At 43.2% G+C, this 20,575-nt stretch overlaps 2 protein-coding genes across 2 annotated transcripts; one reads left to right on the plus strand and one right to left on the minus strand.

Moving 5' to 3' along the window:
- Positions 1-133: 133 nt before the first annotated feature.
- On the plus strand, positions 134-6,847 carry cdadc1 (cytidine and dCMP deaminase domain containing 1). Its single transcript, XM_041965942.1, has 11 exons — positions 134-568; positions 845-945; positions 1,093-1,270; positions 1,778-2,081; positions 2,618-2,824; positions 2,903-3,027; positions 3,379-3,428; positions 4,341-4,510; positions 4,616-4,805; positions 4,904-4,952; positions 5,036-6,847. Exons 1-11 carry the CDS (start codon positions 469-471, stop codon positions 5,134-5,136), a joined length of 1,575 nt encoding a protein of 524 aa, XP_041821876.1. The 5' UTR covers positions 134-468; the 3' UTR covers positions 5,137-6,847.
- A 91-nt stretch (positions 6,848-6,938) lies between these two features.
- Positions 6,939-20,567, minus strand: cab39l (calcium binding protein 39-like). The gene is made up of 9 exons (XM_041965943.1): positions 20,351-20,567; positions 13,042-13,168; positions 12,563-12,727; positions 11,866-11,984; positions 11,615-11,783; positions 11,048-11,107; positions 9,976-10,041; positions 9,727-9,870; positions 6,939-9,621 (listed from the first exon to the last, which is right to left on the minus strand). Exons 2-9 carry the CDS (start codon positions 13,141-13,143, stop codon positions 9,442-9,444), a joined length of 1,005 nt encoding a protein of 334 aa, XP_041821877.1. The 5' UTR covers positions 13,144-13,168; positions 20,351-20,567; the 3' UTR covers positions 6,939-9,441.
- Positions 20,568-20,575: the final 8 nt, after the last annotated feature.

Consider the following 20,575-nt stretch of genomic DNA (forward strand, 5'->3'; position numbering starts at 1 on the left):
GTTTAGACAAGGAGCAGTTAACTGATAGGTATTTAACAAATATACCACTCGTTGCCCCGCCCACGGTGGTTGCGTCAGATGTTATTGCGGAAATAACCCGGAACCTCGTCAAGCTACTAGCCGTTAGCCGCGACAGCAGCGGTAGGGACAACTCTTGAAAAAAAATATGAACAATTCCTGAACAGTATATAAATAATACTGGACTGTGTACAAAAACCTAGCTTTATTGAATTCATTTTTTTATTAATGTTGCGTATTCTGTAAGTAAGTTGGTCCAAATTACATTTGCTTCTGTAGCGAAAAGCTAAGGTAATTTGGTCTGCCGTCGGACTTTTATATTGAAATAACTGATCGGAAATGGTGTTTCATCTGCTTAGCTCGACGCTGTATTCCGGGTTAATACCAATTCTGGCTGAACTGCAATCGTATTGCCAGGTCGAAGCGTTATACGGCTAGCTGGCGGGCTGGATGGAAGGTTGCGACATGCCGAACCGAGCCGAGCCAAGCCAGTTCAGGCCAGGTCGAGATACGAGAGATAGCAGCACGCAGACTGACAGCAGAATACAAGGTGAGCCAAATGGAGGAGTTCACGCTGTAATGGGTGAGCGGCATATGTTTCTGCTCTGTCCTGTCATAGAAAATGAAGGCCTAAGTGTTACTTAGACTTACTTAAGAGTACTGACGACTTCACTTGCTGTGTTTGTGATTTTTGGGTCGTCAACTATTACACTGAAGAGAAATTTGAGTTGAGTACGACTGTTATGTTGTTTGAGCTGACTGCTGAGAGAGGACTCAGAGATAATTTACCAATACAACTTCATATAGTAGCCTCCTTCTCCTCCAGGCCATGATCCCAGGTTGTCAAAGGTGAACCTGTTTACCTTGTTGAGTTTGTGGATGGAGCTCTTCCCACAGGAGCAACCTGAAGAGGATGACCACAGTCAGGTTGGTGTACAAACACACAGGTGGATCGTCTAGAATGAGTTGTGGGTAAAGTTTCCACTTGATTTTCTTCACATTGAGCACGCACAGTGAGTTACAGCAGGCCAGCACTCCAGCATTCTCTCTGATAGTTTTAAATGTGTCTTGCAGGTCCGTGGGATGGGTCTGGTGGTGGTGCGGGACAGTAAGGTGGTGGGACTCCACTGTTCAGGACCTGAGCTCCACGCAGGGCAGGCAGCCATCATCCACCATGGCGCCTGTCTGGCCGACTGTCAGTTGTACTTCTCCAGGAGACCCTGTGCTACCTGCCTGAAGATGATCATCAACGGTGAGGAGGGAAAGAGGGACTGGATGGATGATGGATACAGAGAGGTTGAGAAATGAAAAAGGTGTCGATGACACATGAGCACTGAGGAGGTCTCTGCTCATTGTGCCAAACATGGCAGCTTCTCCAGTAGAACGTTAAACCCATTTTATTTATATTTATGTGTAACCTGTGGTTAATTTTATAGTTGAAAATAGTTGGACCAGGACCCCATTCCTCAGTCTGATATCACACACATTTCAGCAGGGAAACCTAAAAAAACACCAGAGAGCACAAACAATGATACAACAAAGTTTAAACTAAGGAGCCATCATTGCCACTGAAGTATATTTCTGTTCTCAATATGCTGAAATCACGTTCTCATCATGTTAAAGTCGGATTGGGTTGCAACAGCTCCTCATAAATCGAAGGTTGTGTCATCTTCTCATCTCACACTTTGCTCCACCTCCACTGGGAGAAGTTCACATTAACTGCAAACAAATACTGATGATGCTGTTTGCTCTCCTCCAGCTGGAGTCAGTCAGATCTCCTTCTGGCCCGGAGACCCTGAGGTCAGCATGCTGAGGTCCACCTCTGCAAACGTATCCAACTCCCACTCCCGCAGTCGACCCGACGGCATCGCAGAGGAGGCTGTGCTGGACGCCATGGTAACAGAGAAGCTTAAGTCCAACAGCCGTTCTCACATCTGTGTGCTGCTGCAGCCGCTGGCTCCTGGCCTGGCGCAGTTTGTTTACGAGACGTCCAGAGAGTGTGATTTCATGGAGAGAGCGTCTGATGATGAACCAGGGCTGAACACACAGGAGATCTTCAACAGGTACCGTACCTACGTACTGTGCCTACCTGCTGCAGTAATAATGCAACTCAATTTTTAACAATCATTAAATGACAAGGCTCTCAGTCCAGTAATGCTCAACGTTTTTACCAACTCAGAGCTTCTTTCATCTGGGTTCTGGCAGTCTAACCCTAACTCTAACCCTAACCCTAAAACTTCTGGAGGACAAAAATAGAAATTTTGAAAAGTGATCACTATATCCCAGTGGAAATGACATCTTTGCTTTAATCAATAAATCAGATGTGATTCTGTTTTAAAGTTTCATCTGCAACCCATAAATCTGTTTTTTTTTTTTTTCCCGCAAGCCAAATTGATTTGAAGTCATCCGACTCTCATGAAATATGCAAATTGACTAAAATTCGTATAGAGTGAGACTGGAGCTCGGGTTTATGAAATTAACTGCACGGCTTCATCAGGTATCTTTTTTCAATGCATCCAAATCAAGGTGTGCATTTCAGTTCATTTTTTAAAAATAGCTGCATTGCATAGAAATCTGAGAAATTGGTCCTGCGTTCCAGAGAGAGGTTGAGACACCTGAGGGATTTCTCCAGACAGTTCCTGGTTGAGAAGTCTCTGGAGCACCGGGCCATTTTGACCCACATGGGTCTGGAGAACTTCTGCTTGGAGCCGTACTTCTCCAACCTGAGGAATAACATGAGGGAGCTGGTGGAGGTTCTAGCTGCAGTGGCTGCCGGGCTGCCACAGCAACACTACGGCTTCTACAGGTTAGAAACACCTGCACCTGTTTCTGCCGGCCATTTGCAGGTGATTCTTGTTGTTCATTGTGCTGTTCTGTGACCCAGGGAACAACATTCTACCACCGAGCCATCGCTAGCCAAGTCCTTACTGCCTGTTCATCATGATGGACTCTCCCAAGAGGGGGCTCGCCATTGCATCATCCAAGCCAGGCTGCTGGCTTATAGAACAGGTCTGATTAGTTTTTAGTTTTTCTGTTTGTCACAGAATGTCACACAGTACTGGAGGGGGTTCTGCATACCATAGCATATCCTGTTTCAGGTCAGACTGAACAAAAAAGAGATTAAAAGCTGCCGCCATTCAGTTAATTTGAGTTAAAAATTAGAATCTAGCAAGTTAGCTATTAAATGTTGAACACTGCAATCAGGAAATAAAAATCAGGAAATAAAAAATCTTTCCAGCTACTCAAATTTTTTCAAGGGTGAGGCAACAGGTTTACACCTTCAGGACATTTTCCTGAACGACAGGTTTTAAAGTCACATTGTGTGTCTTCTTACATGTAAAACTGTCATTTTTATTCCAGAGGACCCTAAAGTGGGCGTGGGCGCTGTGATCTGGGCCAAAGGACAGTCGGTGAGCTCACCATTCCACCCTTTTGGCTATTTAACCTCAAAATTCCATCATTGCTGTCTGCTGTTCTGGTTAAGAGACAGGCTGGAGTGACAGAGTGATCAAAACTGACGATATCAGCCTGACATGGATGGAGGTTTCTGTTCTGCTCCAAATCAAAAATATCCATTTATGGGTGATTGTATTAATGCACTGACGTTTTCAGTGTGCATAAATGCTGTAGTGTTTCAGGCTCATAGCTTTTGACAAATCCCTCTAGTTTGCTTCCATGCTGTGATTATGAGAACATACTCTCCTTCTCAAAAGCGTCATGGAAGAACATTGAGACCATCCATTAAGGTACTCACATTTTGTGGTATCTTAGTAAAGAAGAACTCATCATTATTGTTATTATTATTTAAAGCAGAGAAAACAGAAAAATCCACCTACCAGTGCTTCTACAGCTCATTTAAGTAACACCAACACATTATATATTGTGTGTTTAATCGATACAAAAACTGGAATATGCAAATGCATTTAATAGTTTCACAGGGTTATTTCCTGGCCTGGCTAATGCAGAGAGTTTGAGTTAGTGAGGGGTGCTTGCAGGTGCATATTTTTTATCTTTGGACAGAGGCAGGCCAGCTGTTTTCGCCTGTTTCCACTATTTATGCTAAGATGAGCTAATGCTTCTGACTGCCTTCATTGTTAACATACATACATGAGAGTGGTGTTGATCTTCTCATCTAACTCTCGGCAGTGTTTGCCAAAATGTCAAACTCATGCTTTCACGTGTTGCATAGAAAAGTAAAATTAATATCATTTAGTTCCAGGGAATACTTTTGTGCACTCACTTAAGTGATTTCATGGAGCACCTGAGCGTCCAAGCTGCAGATGAATTTCATAGGATCTTTTTGAACTGCTCTCTTGTTCTAGGCTGGCAGTGATGGAACAGGGTGTCTGCACCTGGTGGGCTGTGGGTACAACGCTTACCCGGCAGGCTCACACTACGCCGAGTACCCCCAGATGGACGACAAACAGAAGGACAGACAGAGACGCAAATACAGATACATTGTCCACGCAGAGCAGAATGCCCTCACCTTCAGGTCAGAGCACAGCGGTTTACACAGCAGAGGAAGACAGTGATGTGAAAAATAGTCCCTGTTAATTCTAGACAGTGTTTGACAGAAGTGCTCCCCTGCTGCTTTTAGGACTCGAGCTATCAAAGCGGAAGAGCCCACCATGCTGTTTGTCACTAAATGTCCGTGTGACGAGTGTGTCCCTCTGATCAGAGGGGCCGGCATCACACAGATCTACACCAGCGACCAGGACAGGGACAAGGACAAGGGGGACATTTCCTACCTGAGGTTCAGCGGCCTGAAGAACATCAGCAAGTTCATAGTGAGATTTTTACATATTCTTTGTATCCGCTACAGCAAAAAAACAGCCACCATCCCTGCACTGATTTCGATAAATGTGACTTTTTTCTGCTTTCGCAGTGGCAGAGGAGCCCTTCAGCCGGCTCTGTGTCCTCTTCTCACCATGCCAGTAAGTTCTATCTTGTTACCCTCATGTCTTCAGATGTGCCTTTTTGTTATGGCGTTTTGTAACAGTGGTGTCTTCTGGTCCAGATGGTTGTGTGGGGAAGCACAGCAGGCAGGCTGAGCAGGAGAGCCACAGCAACAAGAAGCTGTGCACCAGCACATCGCACAACTCGCCTCCTGTTAGCTGAGCGGCGGATGGGTGGACGGACAGATAAATGGATACAGCAAAAAAAGCATTGGATCGTGCTTTTAGCTGACATGCCACAGATTTGATCTTTTGTGGTTGAGTGAATACAGCTGGAACCGGGAGGAATCGGAATATTGTTTTCTCCCTCAAGATCAAATCTGTGCCATATAAGCTTTTTGCTTTTTTTGGGGAGACTGATCATTGGCCAGTCTGTACGTTACGGAATAAGAACAAAAACATTCACAATTTTCATGTGTCCCTCTGACTGTTCAATCTGCATCTGCATGTTTATGCTGCAACTCTGGCAGCTTACAGGTGGAGACTGGCATAATTGACACCAAAAAGGCTGAACTACCAAAGGCTGCTTTAAATTGACGTTTTTGGTGATTGGTGAATGGAGGACAGTCTATGTCCTTTACGGCTCAAATCCAAGAAGTGGGAGCCCTCCTTTGAACAGCTTTCCTTCTGCTGTATCTTTTGCGTCCAGTCATTGAGAAGTCCTTGGCAGTGGGTTGGAGCGAAGAGACCAACTGAAGGCCGTACAACAGGATGACCTCATAGAGAAACCACAAAGAAGGGATGGATGGATGGAACAGTGATGGAAGAGGTAAGAGGACACATGTGGACATTGGACAATTTGAAATGAAGGGGAAAAAGAGGGGAAATGGGTATACCACATTATAGATAAATATAGATATTTAAAATCATATTTAAACTATATGATGTGGATTTCTTCATGTTATTCTATTTTTGTGTAAGTGGTGAATAGTTTAACTGGTGTATGGATGTAGAGACATTCATAGATTCCAAAAAAGTTGGGACGCTGTGTAAAATGTAAATAAGAACAATGCAGTGGTTTGCAAATGAACTGCTTTTCCTGTTTCCTGTATTACTTCAAGTCTGTTAAGTAACATTAGCAATTAGCAAGTTATCACAATCTGTTTTATCTATGTTTTACCCGGCATCCCATCTTTTCCTGGAATCGGGGATGTATGCGTGCACAGGTTACCATGGGTGTAGCCCCTGCTCTCCAGGATGTTGACTTGAACACGGTTTGGACTTGCACATGCTGTGCAACACTGCAGCATCTCTGTGTATGTTTTACTTGAAAGGCTGCTCCTGTGAGAAAAGTTTATTTAGGATTATATTCCAATTATATTGTTTTTAACTTGATTCGGACAAAAGTAAAATGCAGTTTGCGCCTCAGGCTCGAAAGCAAATCTCTCCTCGGCGCAGACAAAGAGGCAACAACATCCCTCTGAATGAAAGGATGCATTACAAGATTTAGCTTCAGTAAGACTGAACATTATCAGTGGCATTGGAGCAAACCTTTTTTTTACATCAAGCAATCGATTTATGCACAGTACTATAAAGGTGTTGGATGAGATGCTTCCTGAAGCAGCTTTAAGAAAGAAGGAACACACACTTTACTCTTGTGTTATTTATCATCATTTATCTTCAGTGTTGAATTATTTTTCTGCACGAGAACCTGTTCTGCTTGCACTAAATGTCATACCTTCTGCTGTTGGTACGATAATACGCTGTTCAAGTGTTGCTGTAATTTGGCAAATGATGCCAAAAGACTGAATCTAAGACTGTGCCTCTGCACGCGATCCAGAAGACATGTGCTTTCGTGTTAAAAAACACTTTTAACCATCTTTCCCGGCTGAGATTTAAAAAAAAAATGCGCACAAAACGAAAAATAAAGAGGTTTCTTTACACATCGAGAGTGATCAGCATCAATTATTTCACACCACCTGCCTGTAAACAAGTGACAAATGAGCACACACACACACACAAAGCTTGCATTCCCATCATTTTATTGGTCATGAATGTAGTACAATAGCATCGATGTGGAAAATAAAGTGGCTGCTTTCAGAGCGGACACTGGGAAGATGATGTGGAGACCAAAGCTGCTCGTTTTAGTTGAAAAAAACAAAACAAAACAGGCAAACTCAGTCTGATGGAAAGCTGGCTGGTCTACTTTTTGCATCTCATGTTAGATTCTGATATATCACAGCTTGTAACATCAACAAAAAGAAGCTGGTATTGTTTTTATTTTTCACCCAAAAGACAAAACATGAACCATTTTTCGTTTTTTCCTTTTGTTACAAGTTAATTGTTACTGTCGCACTCCTGCACTCCACTACTGCCTTTATTTCTGTTTAGATTTGCTGTGTTTGACATCAGTCTTGACATGTACTTTGAAAGTGTTTAGAGTGAAAAGTCCTAATCAATTAAACGTGATTTTCATTCACCATGCCTCCATAAAAACATGAAACCAAATGGATGCACATCAAATATCGACAGGGAAATAAATTCAGAATTTTACTGACTCTGTCATTTTTAAGTCAAATATAAAAGCAACACCACTTTAAAAGGAGCGTTTAACCTCACTGATTTTGCACATTTTATGGTCCTTTAACTACAAGTGGATTTTTCACAGTTGCGTTTCACCATCGAATCCTGTTACAGCTCAGCTTTGGCCTCACTCCGCGACAGATGAGTTCGTACTCGACACAGTTTGTCATTCACATATTGAATCGGCGCTACTTTGGCGAAAGACTTTGACCCTGGACTGGACACAATGGCAACCAATAAGCTGCAAGAAGTTGAAAATGTTTCTTTTACAGCATAACTCAAAAATAGGGAATTAAGAGGTTCACTGCTTAATCACAACAAATATGTTCTATCCAGAGCATATTTTCATTAACATAATAATTAAGCTCCCCCTAGAAAGATACTGAAAATACAAAAAAAAAAGATATAAGAAGGGAAAACACACCAAACCAAAAAGGCACCTCTGAATCTCCTCCCGTGTTTCCTTTCTAATACCAACATCAGATCCAAATCGGAGCAAAAATGCTTGTTACAGTACAGAAAGAAAAGGAGTGAAACAAAAACACCAACAGCCTTTTTTCCAGCGGCTCTCCTCCCTCATCAAGGAGCTCCCCCGCTCCTGTCAATGTTCAATGTTCTCACTCGCAATGGCACTCACTTCAGGTGTGCAAACCACAAACTGTACATGACGAGAAATGAAACTATATATAAAAAACCCCCAAAACATCAAGCAGTGTGAAAACAGTGATCAGCTTAAGATGAACAAAAAACAAACACTTGAATCATCGTAATTTTTTTTTATCATACAGAAAGTGCTATCAGCCACCAGCAAAGAGAACCAGTGATCAATATGATTGAAGCTTGCTGTACCGATACCAGCCCGATGCCATGATTCAATTCAAAAAGATCTCAAATATTCCTACAAGTGCGATTATATGTTCTTGGTCGCAATTCTCAGTCTTACTGCAGCTAATTCGAAAGCTGCAAACACATCTTAAGATATATATTTTTTTAATCGCAACGGACTCGAGTCTGAACTTCTGTAGCATCAAGCTGAGGGAATCAAATCATGACCAATCAGATGACAGCATCTGTGGCGACACGCCAAACATTTCGCAGACTTTGTGATCGCAAGCCGTTCACATATCGTGTAGCGCGCTCTCAACCAAGACGTTACCTCGCTGAACCGGCGATGCTTTAAATGTGTTGTTATGACAGTCATAAGAAAGTCTGATGTTGAGTTTGGCTTTCAAGGAAGACAAGACTTTTTCCATTTTGGGTGTGAATCCGTGATGCTAAGTTGGCATTTCGGGATCGTACTTAAATCTAATGATGCTTTTTAGTTTTAGAGAGAGGAAACTTGAGCAATCATCGGCTTTGGCAGCACATTAAGACAGAGATGTTTGGCTAGCAGAGGGAAAGACACTACTAACTAAGCTTTTAGCAATGACTCCGAATGTGTTTCACACTTTCAATGCTCTCACTCTAAAGTGAGAGAGAGGAAAAAAAATGAAATTCTTTTTTCTATTTTTTTGCAGCTACTTCATTTAAAGGTCAGAACTCGCGTGCAGCAACGAACAGAGCACCTGCAACCGGCGACTGTGATAACGTTACAGAAATGCTCACATCCGTTTTACGACCACGCCGGCTGATGCTTTTTAACCGCTGGTTCTCCCAACAGAGCAAATCAGCTGCCTCCAACACCAGGAGTTGTGGCACTACATGCTACAGATGGAAAAAAAAAAACAAACAAAAAAGACTTCATGAGAAAAATTTACAAAAGAAAGATCAGTGATTGAGAACTACTCTTGCACAATTTTTTAAATGAACCAAGAAAGAGAAAAAAGACAAATAATGTCTTGAATTTTTTTTTTTAAATAGAATAACCATTATTGTTAATGTGTTTTTTTTCTACTGTATGTCTTCCTATTGATAAAAAGTTGGGGGAGAGGGCGGGGGTGCTTCTCTAGGAGGCTGGTTTCTTCAGATCCCTGATCTGTTTGATTAGGTAGGTCTTCTCGTCGTTGAACTGCTCGTCGTCCGTGCGGTCCTTCTGGAAGTTGCTCAGGAAGTCGATTAGCTTGGTCTGGTTCTTGAGCAGGATGTCGATGATGGGCTGCGTCTTGTTGGGGTTTGCGACAAAAACCTGAAGACACAAACAGCACAGAGCAGACAGCTTTACTTCCAACAATGCTGAGAGGGGGAATTTACCTGCAGCACACGCTGTCTGCTCGAACTGCAGCGTTTTTACCTTGAAGACATGGAAGGCCTCAAACTGGATGTTGAGACTCTTGTCTCTCAGCAGATTCATCATTAGCTTGAGATTCTCGGGCTTGCTGATGTAGCGCGTCATCACCGTGAAGTTATGTCTGTCCAATAGCAGCTCGCCCAACAGCTGGAGGAGAGACAGCCAAAAACGGGACAAAGATATGTCAGACAAGTCCAATGGATAAACGATTCTGGAGCACAGTGAGTGTAAATTTAGGCCTGATGGTCGAACCTTCAGAGACTGCCTCTTGGTGACGTAGTTCTCAGAGTGCAGCAGCTTCTCATAGTCTGCAAACACCTGCAGTTAGAAAAGAAACAGTATTGTTGTTATGAACAGTCTGAGATTTCAATTTCAGACTTTAAGCTTGTGTTTCAACATGTTTAGTTGTGTTTTGGATACTTGGCTGTAAATAACACAGCTAACAAAGAGGAAGTGGGAGATGTCACCTCGTTCTTCCACTTCCTCCAATCTTGCAAAAGAAGACACCCGGCTTTGCCAAGTTTTCATACCAGCTCGACCTTGCAAAAGACCAAATTCCTTAATCTAAGACAATCATGTGTCAGTGACTGAACTTTGCTGTAAATGCAGCTGGGCAGGCCACCAACAGCTGACCCGAGCGCTGTGTTTTGGTTCTGCCTCGTCACGGGCTCCTGGTCTACGCCGACTCTATTGAGCCCACGCCAGCGTGTCTGCGACAGGCTTCACTGTGACATCTGTCAGCTTCCAACTTCCAGCTAAAAAAGGCAGTCTTGTGTGGGGTTTCTTCAGCCTGAGACCCCATGGTGGCCCTCCCCATGAAAGGGGCCCCTCTGCCTGGAGAAACTGACAGCATAGAGCAGGGCTTTGTATATACACAAGTTTAAACACTGAGATTCAGTTTTCCTGGAGCTTTAAGCGTATTTGTCGCAACTTGATATATGACTGGGCCATTGAGCACTGAGGCAGCTGATACCTGATCTGGTTATGTATCTGTGTGTGTTTCCTGTCTTGGGGTCCTCCTGGTCAAGCAGTCATTCAGAGCCGTGGGCAGTGTTTATGTTTATGCCTCAAAAACAGAGCCTGGCAGCTGCAGCGTGGCCTGCATGGGGGCTTCGTGTGTGTGTGTTGTGTGGATGCGGTCAGTGATGAAGGGGAGGCGTGATGTAAGTTCCACCTGGTGGCGCCGGTTCAAAATAAACATTGCAACGTGTGTGGGAGCGACTTGCGCTCGTCCCTCGTGTGCTTTCCAGATGACTCCCCTGTGGGGCGGAGCTACAGTGTTTCGAAACATGAGGGTGCGTTCCTGTGTGGCTCATTCACTCACAGCATCGTAGTTCTGTTCAAGGTATTCAGCCACGAGCACTTTGTGTCTTGTCAGGAGATCCTGTGAATAAAGACAGAAAAATGAACTACAGATTATCAGATAATAGAAGGTTATCTGAGGTTGCATTCCCCCTGTATAGAAAGATTCTAATAATTAAACCCCATCTCGCCAGTAAAGGAACCTCCTCTTGACAATCTTTGAAAGCAAAATTTTTCATCTTTTTTTCGAAATGATAACTCATTTCAGTTGAACAAAACATGAAATGAAACCTGTTGTGGCAAGCCGCAAGACGCCTAATCCATCTTAAAGAGCCGGTTTGCCCAAATGACAAAAAACAAACCTCTATTTCCTCTCGTCGAGTCAAGCCGTGGCTTCATTAACATTTTTCAGATTTGTGTCTCTAACCCAATGCAGAGGAGGGAACTGGGCTTTAATTTGTGATGCTTACACCACAAACATGCCGACATCAGTCAGACCCTTGTCCTACAGCGCACGTGTTGTGACAAACAGATTTTCTATAGTCTCTGGGGTGACTGAACAGCCTTCTCGCACAGACGCGAACAGTACCTTGAAGGTGGCGAAGGCGTCGGAGGCGATGTCGAAGGTGGACATCTCCACGTAGTTGAAGAAGCTGTTGAAATGATCCGAGTGGAGAACTATCTTGGCGAGCGGCTCGTGGCGGATGCACTCCCTCAGCATGATCCCGCAATTCAACGCTACCTGGGGTGTCTCATACCTTCAGACAGACAGAGAGTATTTGTGGCGCCTGATTTGCAGCCATTACACTGTGCGCAGTATGTGCTGTGTGTGTGACTCACCCTTTCAGCAGTATAAAGAGGACCTCTTGGTGGGAACAGAAATATTCCACAGTGGGGCTCCTCGTCCCAATCTGCCTCCTCAGGATGTTGTTAAAGATCTGACACACATCCTTCTTCCCCTGAAAACACACACACACTAAATTAGACACATGAGCACTACGTGCTGCTCCGTCCCTCTGTTCTTTGGCTCTTGAAACTTGCTTTTCATGTGTAATCATCATAACTTAAATTACGTGCATTGATGTCTGTGTATCTGTCCACACCAATCTCTCGTACTATTGGGCCCCTCAGCCTGATATTTTTCTTGGGCATGTTTATGACTGTATGCTGAAGCGCCTCCGCGTTTGCGGTGACTCGCAATTTCTTTACTTCTCTTAACCAGCCAATAGGGGCCGCCAGTGATTAACACCTGCTTCAGTTTGGATCTTGTTTCAGCTTTTGCCAATGTACGTGGAGGTCACAGATTCCTTTGTTGGCGTTCTCACTTTGAAACTGATATTTTACATCTTTGGTGTTTTGGCGCCTGCATATTGTCTCTCCTTCTTTCAGCAACCATCATGCACACACCCTGGACGCACTGCCTGCCCTGCAGATACAAGATTCTCACGTCTCTTTCTCTAAGTTGTGCAAGATCACCCTTTAATGTGGATGTTTCTCCAAATGCAGCCAGGAGCCTTCCCCCTCCTCCTGCCCTTACCTCGAAGTCTATGACCTGCAGGTTTTCTACCAGCGCTATCAGCAGGCCACTGTTGTACAGCTCCTGGGCCAGCTGGGCCACGGTCTCGGTGTGAGGCTCCTTATCGTTGCTGCCGTACAGAATCTCCTTCATGGACACCAAACACTTTGACACCTCCTCAGACGCCTGGAGAACAGAGAGGAAGAGCTGAAGAAGAGGCAACTAAGGACCGAAAACAAACATTACAGATTTTAAGACTCGTCCTGGTGAAAGAGGAAGAAAGCAGCAACTCACTTGAGCCTGAACTTGGCCTGTGTGGCTAATTTTAACATGTGTGTGTGTGAGAGAGAGCTCGAGAGCGTAAACCGTCTTGACAGTGAAGTGCCAGGAGATGACAGGACCAGGCTGTTCCATGTTCTAATTTCACAGAGGGCTGTCACCCTCAGGCCCCCGGCATTTACAGACACAGAAACACACAGAAAAACACTGTCCTCCTCTACCTTGTCTGTCTTCTTGTCCTGTTTGACTAGGATGGCCAGGTTTTCCTTCAAGGTCCTGACGATGTCCGCCGGACTCTTGTGGGATTTACCAAACAGCGGCATGATGGACACACACTCGCCTTGGGACCTGGGAAACACAGTAACAGCGTGAGGAGTTTCTGAGGCTGATAAGACGAGTCCGATATTTTCACCCCAATTTCTTTTTCCGTTTATGATCAAAAGATGCATCATGGGCTAAATGAAATATCACAGGTTTCTCAAGCCTGCCAGGAACATTACGGTCCTGAAGGCTAAATACTAAGATTTTTAAAGAAAATTGGCAAATATAAAGTTAATAGACAAAACTATCAGCCTTTGGCAGCCCATCCCAGCCAAGCCATTTAAAGGAAATGAGCTGTAATTGACCAATCAGAGGGAATTCCTGGAACGGATGAATTATTAAACTTGTTCTTCTTCTTCATCCAGTTGATCTGCTGAGAGAGACAGAGGCGTGTGTGTGTGTGTGTGTGGGTATGCTAGGATTCCTCTAGCACCTTAGAGACACATTCCAAAGTCATCTCTGGTCTACATGAGTGACAGATGCAGTACCTTTGACACCGGACTCAGTCCTGACTGTATTTGATCCATATCATTGAGTTTTGTTTTATTTCATAATATCTGAGCAGGCCTCAGGTTGTATTTTGCCCTGGTGCTGCAAGAATGTCATGAAGTGTTTGGGTATCAACAGTAAAGACGATGTCAGTAGATGTAGATTAATACATTATTCTGTTGCAGCCATATAGCATATACCAAGTCTCAAACAGGACTTTTAGCGTTGAATGCGTTGCTGCGTGTGTGACGAATGAGTGCGAGGGGGAGAATTTGGTCCATGACGGCGTATGGGAGCATTCAAAGGATCCAGGAGGCAGCAGAGGCCTTCACAGTCCAGGCCAGGTCCGGAACAGGCTGAGAACTTGTGACTGCTAATCCTCATCTGGGAATGTGAAAGGGCATTACCCTCCCCCTCTTAACTCCAACTCCCACCTTCGTTCCTCTCCATCCACCCCTGCCTCCATCCCTCCTTCCATCGGCTCCATCGTTGCTCACTTCTCTCCAGCTCAGCCTCATTTCCTCCACTGTGGTGTTTCCCGTTTAGGCAGCCATGCTCATGATGCACTGTGTCTATGAAGCATATGGCGGCATATCCGTGACGAAAGTAGAATATGTGAGAACTTCGTCTTTCTGCAAGCATGAATCCATAGTTAAAGGCGATTTTTACATGCCGAAATCAATTTTGTCGACTCAAATTTCTCACTCCTCCTGTGACACAGCTCAACATCGACTCTGCGTACTGGCACAATATTTGGTGCAGACGTTCACGGTTGCCAGAGGATAACACCTGTGATCATCAGGTCAAAATTCAGCATTGTCACCGTTAGCGTGTTTGCATACTGACATCAGCGTTTAGCTCCAAGCACCGCTCTGCATAAGTAAAGCTTCACAGAGCTGCGAGCACGTCTTGTTAACAGAAAGCCTGCGCTATAAACTGGGGGTGTGGAGTTAATGGACGTACATTATTAATTCACTGGAGTACTGTTTGAAGCTTGCACATAACATGAAGCAGTGAGCCAATTTCATTCCCCTCTTGGCCTTTCAAGGCTGTTTTGCCCATCATCCTCAGCTCCTGGACACGTATTAACCATATCCAGAACAGTGATCAGGTGTATATTTCGATTTAAGACAGAAAACCTCTAAGGACATTCACTAAATCGGTTTTCCTCAGAGTCAGGAAACTTTAAGCCAATAAGAGAGAAGAGCTGTGACAGTAAAAGATTTGTCGGGCAAAGCAGGGGCCTGCTGATTTCCCCAGACAAAACTAAAACAAAGTTGTAAACTCGAAGCTGTGCAGTGGATTTATTACATGCATTTTGCTCCATTAGAAAAATCAAATTACATGACATGAAAGTCCAAATCCAATCAATCTGACATTTCTTGAAGATGTCACAAACATAACAGCTGCTACAGATAAATACAACAGATGGAGGCACAAACGCAGCTGCAAATTCAACTTTCACTGAATCTTTGCAGATCACTGCAAAATGTTTTCACATATTAGGGGCATGTCTAATTTTTGGAACAAAGACCATGCATTTGTGCATTTGCCCAAGAGGGTAAAAGCAAAAACAAACACAAAAAAACAGTTTAAATTGGAATCACAAGGTTTTCACCTGACGCAGACAAACCCTCCGCTGAGCGTGTTCGCTTTCCTCAACACTGATTTGCAGTGTTCGACCTTTTCATCGGGGCATGAAGAGTTCATTTTTACACACCACGCTCAGCTCTGATGCCAAAAAGACACCAGGATGAGTTTTTTTTTTCTTTTTTGTGTCGCGCTGATGTTTTTTTTGATGCTTTTATTCTGACACGGAGACAATGGCGTCGGCCAGAGGGCAGACTGCTGATTCACATTTAACAAATCAAAATCACACGGAATGACATGCCTCATAAACTCAACGACGCTCCACAAGCTGCTATGTGCACAAAATATCTTGGTCACACACCCTCAGGAGGTCAACTTGAACTCAAGGAACTTAAGACAGGAAAGACTTAAATACCCTTTTGTCCCTTAAATATGATGCATTAATGTGGTGAGACACATATGTTACTGTTGTGGCCACACACTTATCCCTGTTTAGAGAAATGCCCGGAAAAGTACTTTGAGGCTGCCTCTGTCTCACTTTATCATCCGATTACGTCACGCCGTCAAACTGCAATCCAGTCAATATTTGTCAAAGGATAAGCAGGCAATGAGGAAGTAGTTATCAAAACAGGCCCATATTGCACAAGATCGCCTGCTCTTTCATCCAACCATACTGTAGATGAACTGTGTCAGATAATGAGTCTAATATTTCCACTCCGTCATCTGGCCTCGCCGCTGCAGCTGTAACTAAGCGTTTCTGATTATTACAGAATACCGAACGGGTCCGTTTTAATCATCTAATAACACGTCTTTGAGTCATGGAAAGCTTAAGCTCTAGGTGACTGTGAAGCCTTCGTTTTCACTTGTAGCCTACTTAAGACTGACTAAATGTTATGTAATGGAATTAATCTGGTGCCCACTGGGCTTGAATGCACACTGCTAGCTGCTCTGTTTAAGTATAATCTAACAGAGAAAGGCTCCACGTTGCCCCAAATATGATTTTTTCAGCTGTAATTATGGGACCAAATGAGCCTTGAATAAAGACATACAAAAATAAAGCTACAGGACCCTCAGATTAGAAAGAATACTTCACTCAGACATATTTAGGCAAGCTATTACATATAAATGCTGATTTTAACACAAAAGAGAGATGCTTCAACACACAAAAATTAGATATGGTTTACAAAAGCGGATGTTAAGTGTGAAAATATGTGTCTTCAAGCAATAAATATAGGTATTCTATTTTACAATTAGCTGCAATTAACTGATTAATGAATAAACAAATGAATGGGGAATCTAGAAATCGTAAAAATTGCACATTGCAATGACTTAAAGCTTGTCTGAAACTCAAAACCAGTCTTTTTTATTAGAGAAGCAGGAAGTCCCCCCCAGCTGAGAGCCTTGAACACATTAATGACTGACATTTTTGTTTGCAAACTGACAATGATTAACACGATTGACTAATTGATTAAGCCACTATTCTCTCAGCTGCACAAAAAGCCACCATATCCATCCCTACTATCATTACATAAAGATGTGTCTTGCCTTGTGACACAGTTTGATTACACTGGAATCCGACAGAGACGAGCCGGTCCCCCCTTTTTTTTTATTCACAGCGAGCTCCCTTCGCCGCATCGTAGATGTAAAGATGATGGCATATTTCAGCTGCAAGCAGATTTCTGATGGATTATCTGGTAGCGTGACCTTTGCTGTGACATACGAGCTTAATGTAAAAGCAGACATCTAAAAGACTCGCTGTCATCTTGACCAGACCTGCGCTGAACAGTTGCTCAGTGCTTTCTGAATTATTCAAGCCGTCCTACAGAACATGCATTTAGGCTGCCTGACTGACTGTTAAGTTTATTTTGTGATCCTGAGTTCATGATCTTCCCATTGCTTCCTTTTCTTTCTTCAGTCTTATCACTCTGCCATAAATTTATGAACAGAGCATTTATAATAGTCAGGTCCTCTGCCCTCATCTGCAGCCTTTCGCGGCATCAGATTACAATAACATACACTGCGAAAAGTAGCTACACTCGCCGTGGGTGGCTTGATGACTAATCAAAGTAATTTTAGCATGGCGAGATGGTGATCTGTCACACCTATATGTCACTCTGGCAGCAGTAGTGAATATACAAGTTGGGCATTTCATGGTTGGTGCAAAAAAACAGGTTTGACATCGGCCCGCGGAGTGACATCAAGTGCAACTGATCTTACATTCTACACACAAGGTCAAAAAACAACAGACAGACTCACAGTCTTTAACCTTTACGCACAGCTGCTAAAGCATATGAAACAGAAAATTACAGCGAGGCCGCTCTGCACGCCATGACTCATTCTGCATCGTACGGCGTGCCATACTTGCATGAACGATCATATTTGGATTAAGACTGTAGATATCAACTGAAAACGCCTGATTCGTAATTGTTTACTTTTGTTTTGCAAGTCTGTGCACTCCTTTCAAGCCTTTCAAAGCATCAAGGAATGCTCGCGAATCTATTTCATAAAGTCATGAAGGCGCTCAACGATGTGATGAATGCAGCGCCTTTCAGAAAGGAAAGAAATTTCTTCACGACTGTCTGGAATGCAGAAGCAGTCATTCATGATGTAACCGAAAACATGCGACTGGAATTTAAGCATTCAAGGAGGAGCAAGGAGGATATTTGACCCCCGAACCGTCGCCCACGAAGCATAAGCCGATATCAGACTGTTTGGAAGAGAATCAAAGAACGCTTTGACTGAACAATGCTGAATAAAAACAAAATAAAATCTCAGAGTTCGACAAAGTCAAGACCTGCAGAGCCTTGAATCTAGGTAATCAAATGGAAAACCTTTCAAAGCTTTGAAAGCCTTAAAAAAAACACCCTAGCTTGCTCCGAATTCTATGTTGTTAGGTGAGTTGCTCTTTCTAAAATCCAGAGCCAGCACCCAGTGAGAGAAATGAGGACCTACGTGTTTGATCACACTCCGTTTCAAACTACAAAGAGATCGTCGCAAGGAGACCGTCCTCTCCGAGGCAACCTGGGAGGAACGCTCCCTGAAAGGACAGACATCAGCGCATCAAGCCCACTCCTGAGATTGATCACGATGTGAAAAATTCCTCCTCTTTTCAACTTTGAATGGAAGACGGGTTTTGTGGCTGCCAAAAATGTCCCTGTGCAGGAGCAACCCAGTATAACTACAACCCCTGATGCCTGCCTATATTTGATGAAACCTCCATGACGATAAAGATCCAGCTGCATGTCCAATTGTTGTGATGAAGAGTATCGTGGCTGAGAGGAAGATATACGGCAGTTACCATCCGAATCTCATCTCCTGCATTAAAAGTGACAGCCACTTACTCCAACCACGGCTTTATATCTAACCTGACAATTTGACTGGCAGAGCTAGTAAGGGGTAGCACGTTGCCTGGGAAGCCAAGTTCAGGGAATTAAAGAAAACTTAACAGACTACCAGTTTAAAATCTAATGCTAACTATAAATGTGGCAAGATAATATTGAGAAGTTTGTGTGCCTTGAATGGACAATTAGAAAACTTTTGGTTAAGTTATAGGCATTAAAGTACCCTCACCTATTTTACCAGCTTATTACTACTGAAATTCTTGGTAATGCAATTCATGATGCAGGGGATGACAGTACCTTCCGGTCCTTCAACGGCAGGCTCTGACAGACTGACAAACCTGGTCTACTTTGAAAAACACAATCTGCTACCATGTGCAGTAGCTTCACCTGCAGAGTCTGTAGGTTGCTACAGTTCTATGTAGGTCAGCAAGGGTTAATGTTCTGAACCAGAGACAGACTGGCCTACCAGACCAGGATATGAGAGCCTACTGTATCTGATTCTGGTCTGTCTATATGTCAAGGCAAATAAAGGGAGCCAGAGGAACACCGGATGTTGTGTAGTTCTGCTTTCAAATTAAAAGCAGACCAGATTTAGATCATTTTAAACATCTGCCAAACAACATTTCAAAAAATTTTCCAAGAACAACACAGGGCCCTGAAACTCTTACCAACTGACTTCAGTATTCACGCCTTCTCAAATACATAATGAATGCGAAATCAATCTACATAATACCCATCATAGAGTCTCACTTTTAAAGCTGATATTGCTGCATAAAAAAGCAGAAATTCAGTCACCTTAATAATCAGAGTCCTACCAGGCTTGTAGGATTTTCAATACTTATCAGTCAGTTATTTCTTCATCCATTATTTGATGTACAAAATGTGAGAAAATTATTTAAAATGTCATTCCAGTTTCCTAAACATAGGTTGTAATATAAGGAAGCCCATTTCCATCAATGTGTTAATAAAAAAAGATCATGTAAGTCATTATAATGAGAAACTTTATTGAAATAATGAGTTTATATCTCAAAATAATGAGAAACATTCTAAAAAATTAGGTAGTAGAAATTTCACTTAGTCATTATTTTTTTATAAAAAGTTTCTCATTAAAATAACTGACATGATCTTTCTTTTTTTTTTTCATCACCTTGGCAAAAATGAGCTTTAATTTAGTACAGACCAAAGCAGCTAATCTTCACATTAAGACCACTAACACAGTCAACTGTCAAAATTGTTAGAGATAAACTTTTGGACATCAACTGATACCGCAGTGAACCAATAGTCTCGGCTCGAGATAATCGTAAATCCGTTGTGTTATTTTGAAACTCGAGGCCGGAAGCTGCGTTATTTTCATTCGGGCTAGCCTGACGCTGATCGTCTAAAGTAACATCGCAAGGAGGAAAAAAAAACAAAAACAAAAAACGCGCATTGTGTTTGTGCTGCTGAAGAATTAAAGATCCAGAACGACAGGGTTTAGAGGAATAAAAGCTTGTTACGCAGACAGCGGTAAATAACACATAAGGCCGCCCCAGACAATGTGATTTAACAAGGCTACACCCCTCTCGCCTCCGGCTAAAATCCCTTTTTGTTTGACAGATTCCCAAAGCTAATCACAGTTGTCTGCATCGTTTCAGAAACAACTGCTGTAAAGGACATTAGGCACGTCTCATTTCTCATCACTAAACACATTTCTGCGTTTCAGCATGTCTGTCAAGACTGCCAACGACAACAATAATACACCATCACGATAACTACAAGCTATTCCGACAATATGGGCTAGAAATGATACCTTCAGAGGGAAGATGTTTGGTCGGGTTTCTTTAAATGTCTTGACCGCGTCTGTCCCGGTTCGCAGCGCAGTCGAGCCACCCAGATCAGCTTCTGCGGTCACGCCAGGGCTGTCTGTAAACAGGAAAGTCGGCTAAAAATGTGTGCGATACAATTTTAAATGTGTGGAATCTGTTAAGAAGGCAGAGCAGAATTCCATCTGGTCGCTTTCCAGTCGTCTGTCAAG

Source organism: Chelmon rostratus, chromosome 24, assembly GCF_017976325.1.
Source record: "Chelmon rostratus isolate fCheRos1 chromosome 24, fCheRos1.pri, whole genome shotgun sequence".
Classification (NCBI taxonomy): domain Eukaryota; kingdom Metazoa; phylum Chordata; class Actinopteri; order Chaetodontiformes; family Chaetodontidae; genus Chelmon; species Chelmon rostratus.

Bases quoted from the DNA above. Each gene is read 5' to 3' on its own strand.
- cdadc1 (XM_041965942.1), top strand. From the start codon at position 469: ATGGAAGGTTGCGACATGCCGAACCGAGCCGAGCCAAGCCAGTTCAGG. The intron at 2,082-2,617 runs GTACCGTACCTA...CCTGCGTTCCAG, and splicing joins ACACAGGAGATCTTCAACAG to AGAGAGGTTGAGACACCTGA. The intron at 2,825-2,902 runs GTTAGAAACACC...TCTGTGACCCAG, and splicing joins CAACACTACGGCTTCTACAG to GGAACAACATTCTACCACCG.
- cab39l (XM_041965943.1), bottom strand. From the start codon at position 13,143: ATGCCGCTGTTTGGTAAATCCCACAAGAGTCCGGCGGACATCGTCAGG. The intron at 12,728-13,041 runs GTAGAGGAGGAC...TCTGTTCTCCAG, and splicing joins AGGACAAGAAGACAGACAAG to GCGTCTGAGGAGGTGTCAAA. The intron at 9,871-9,975 runs GTTCGACCATCA...TCTCTCCTCCAG, and splicing joins CCAAGAGGCAGTCTCTGAAG to CTGTTGGGCGAGCTGCTATT.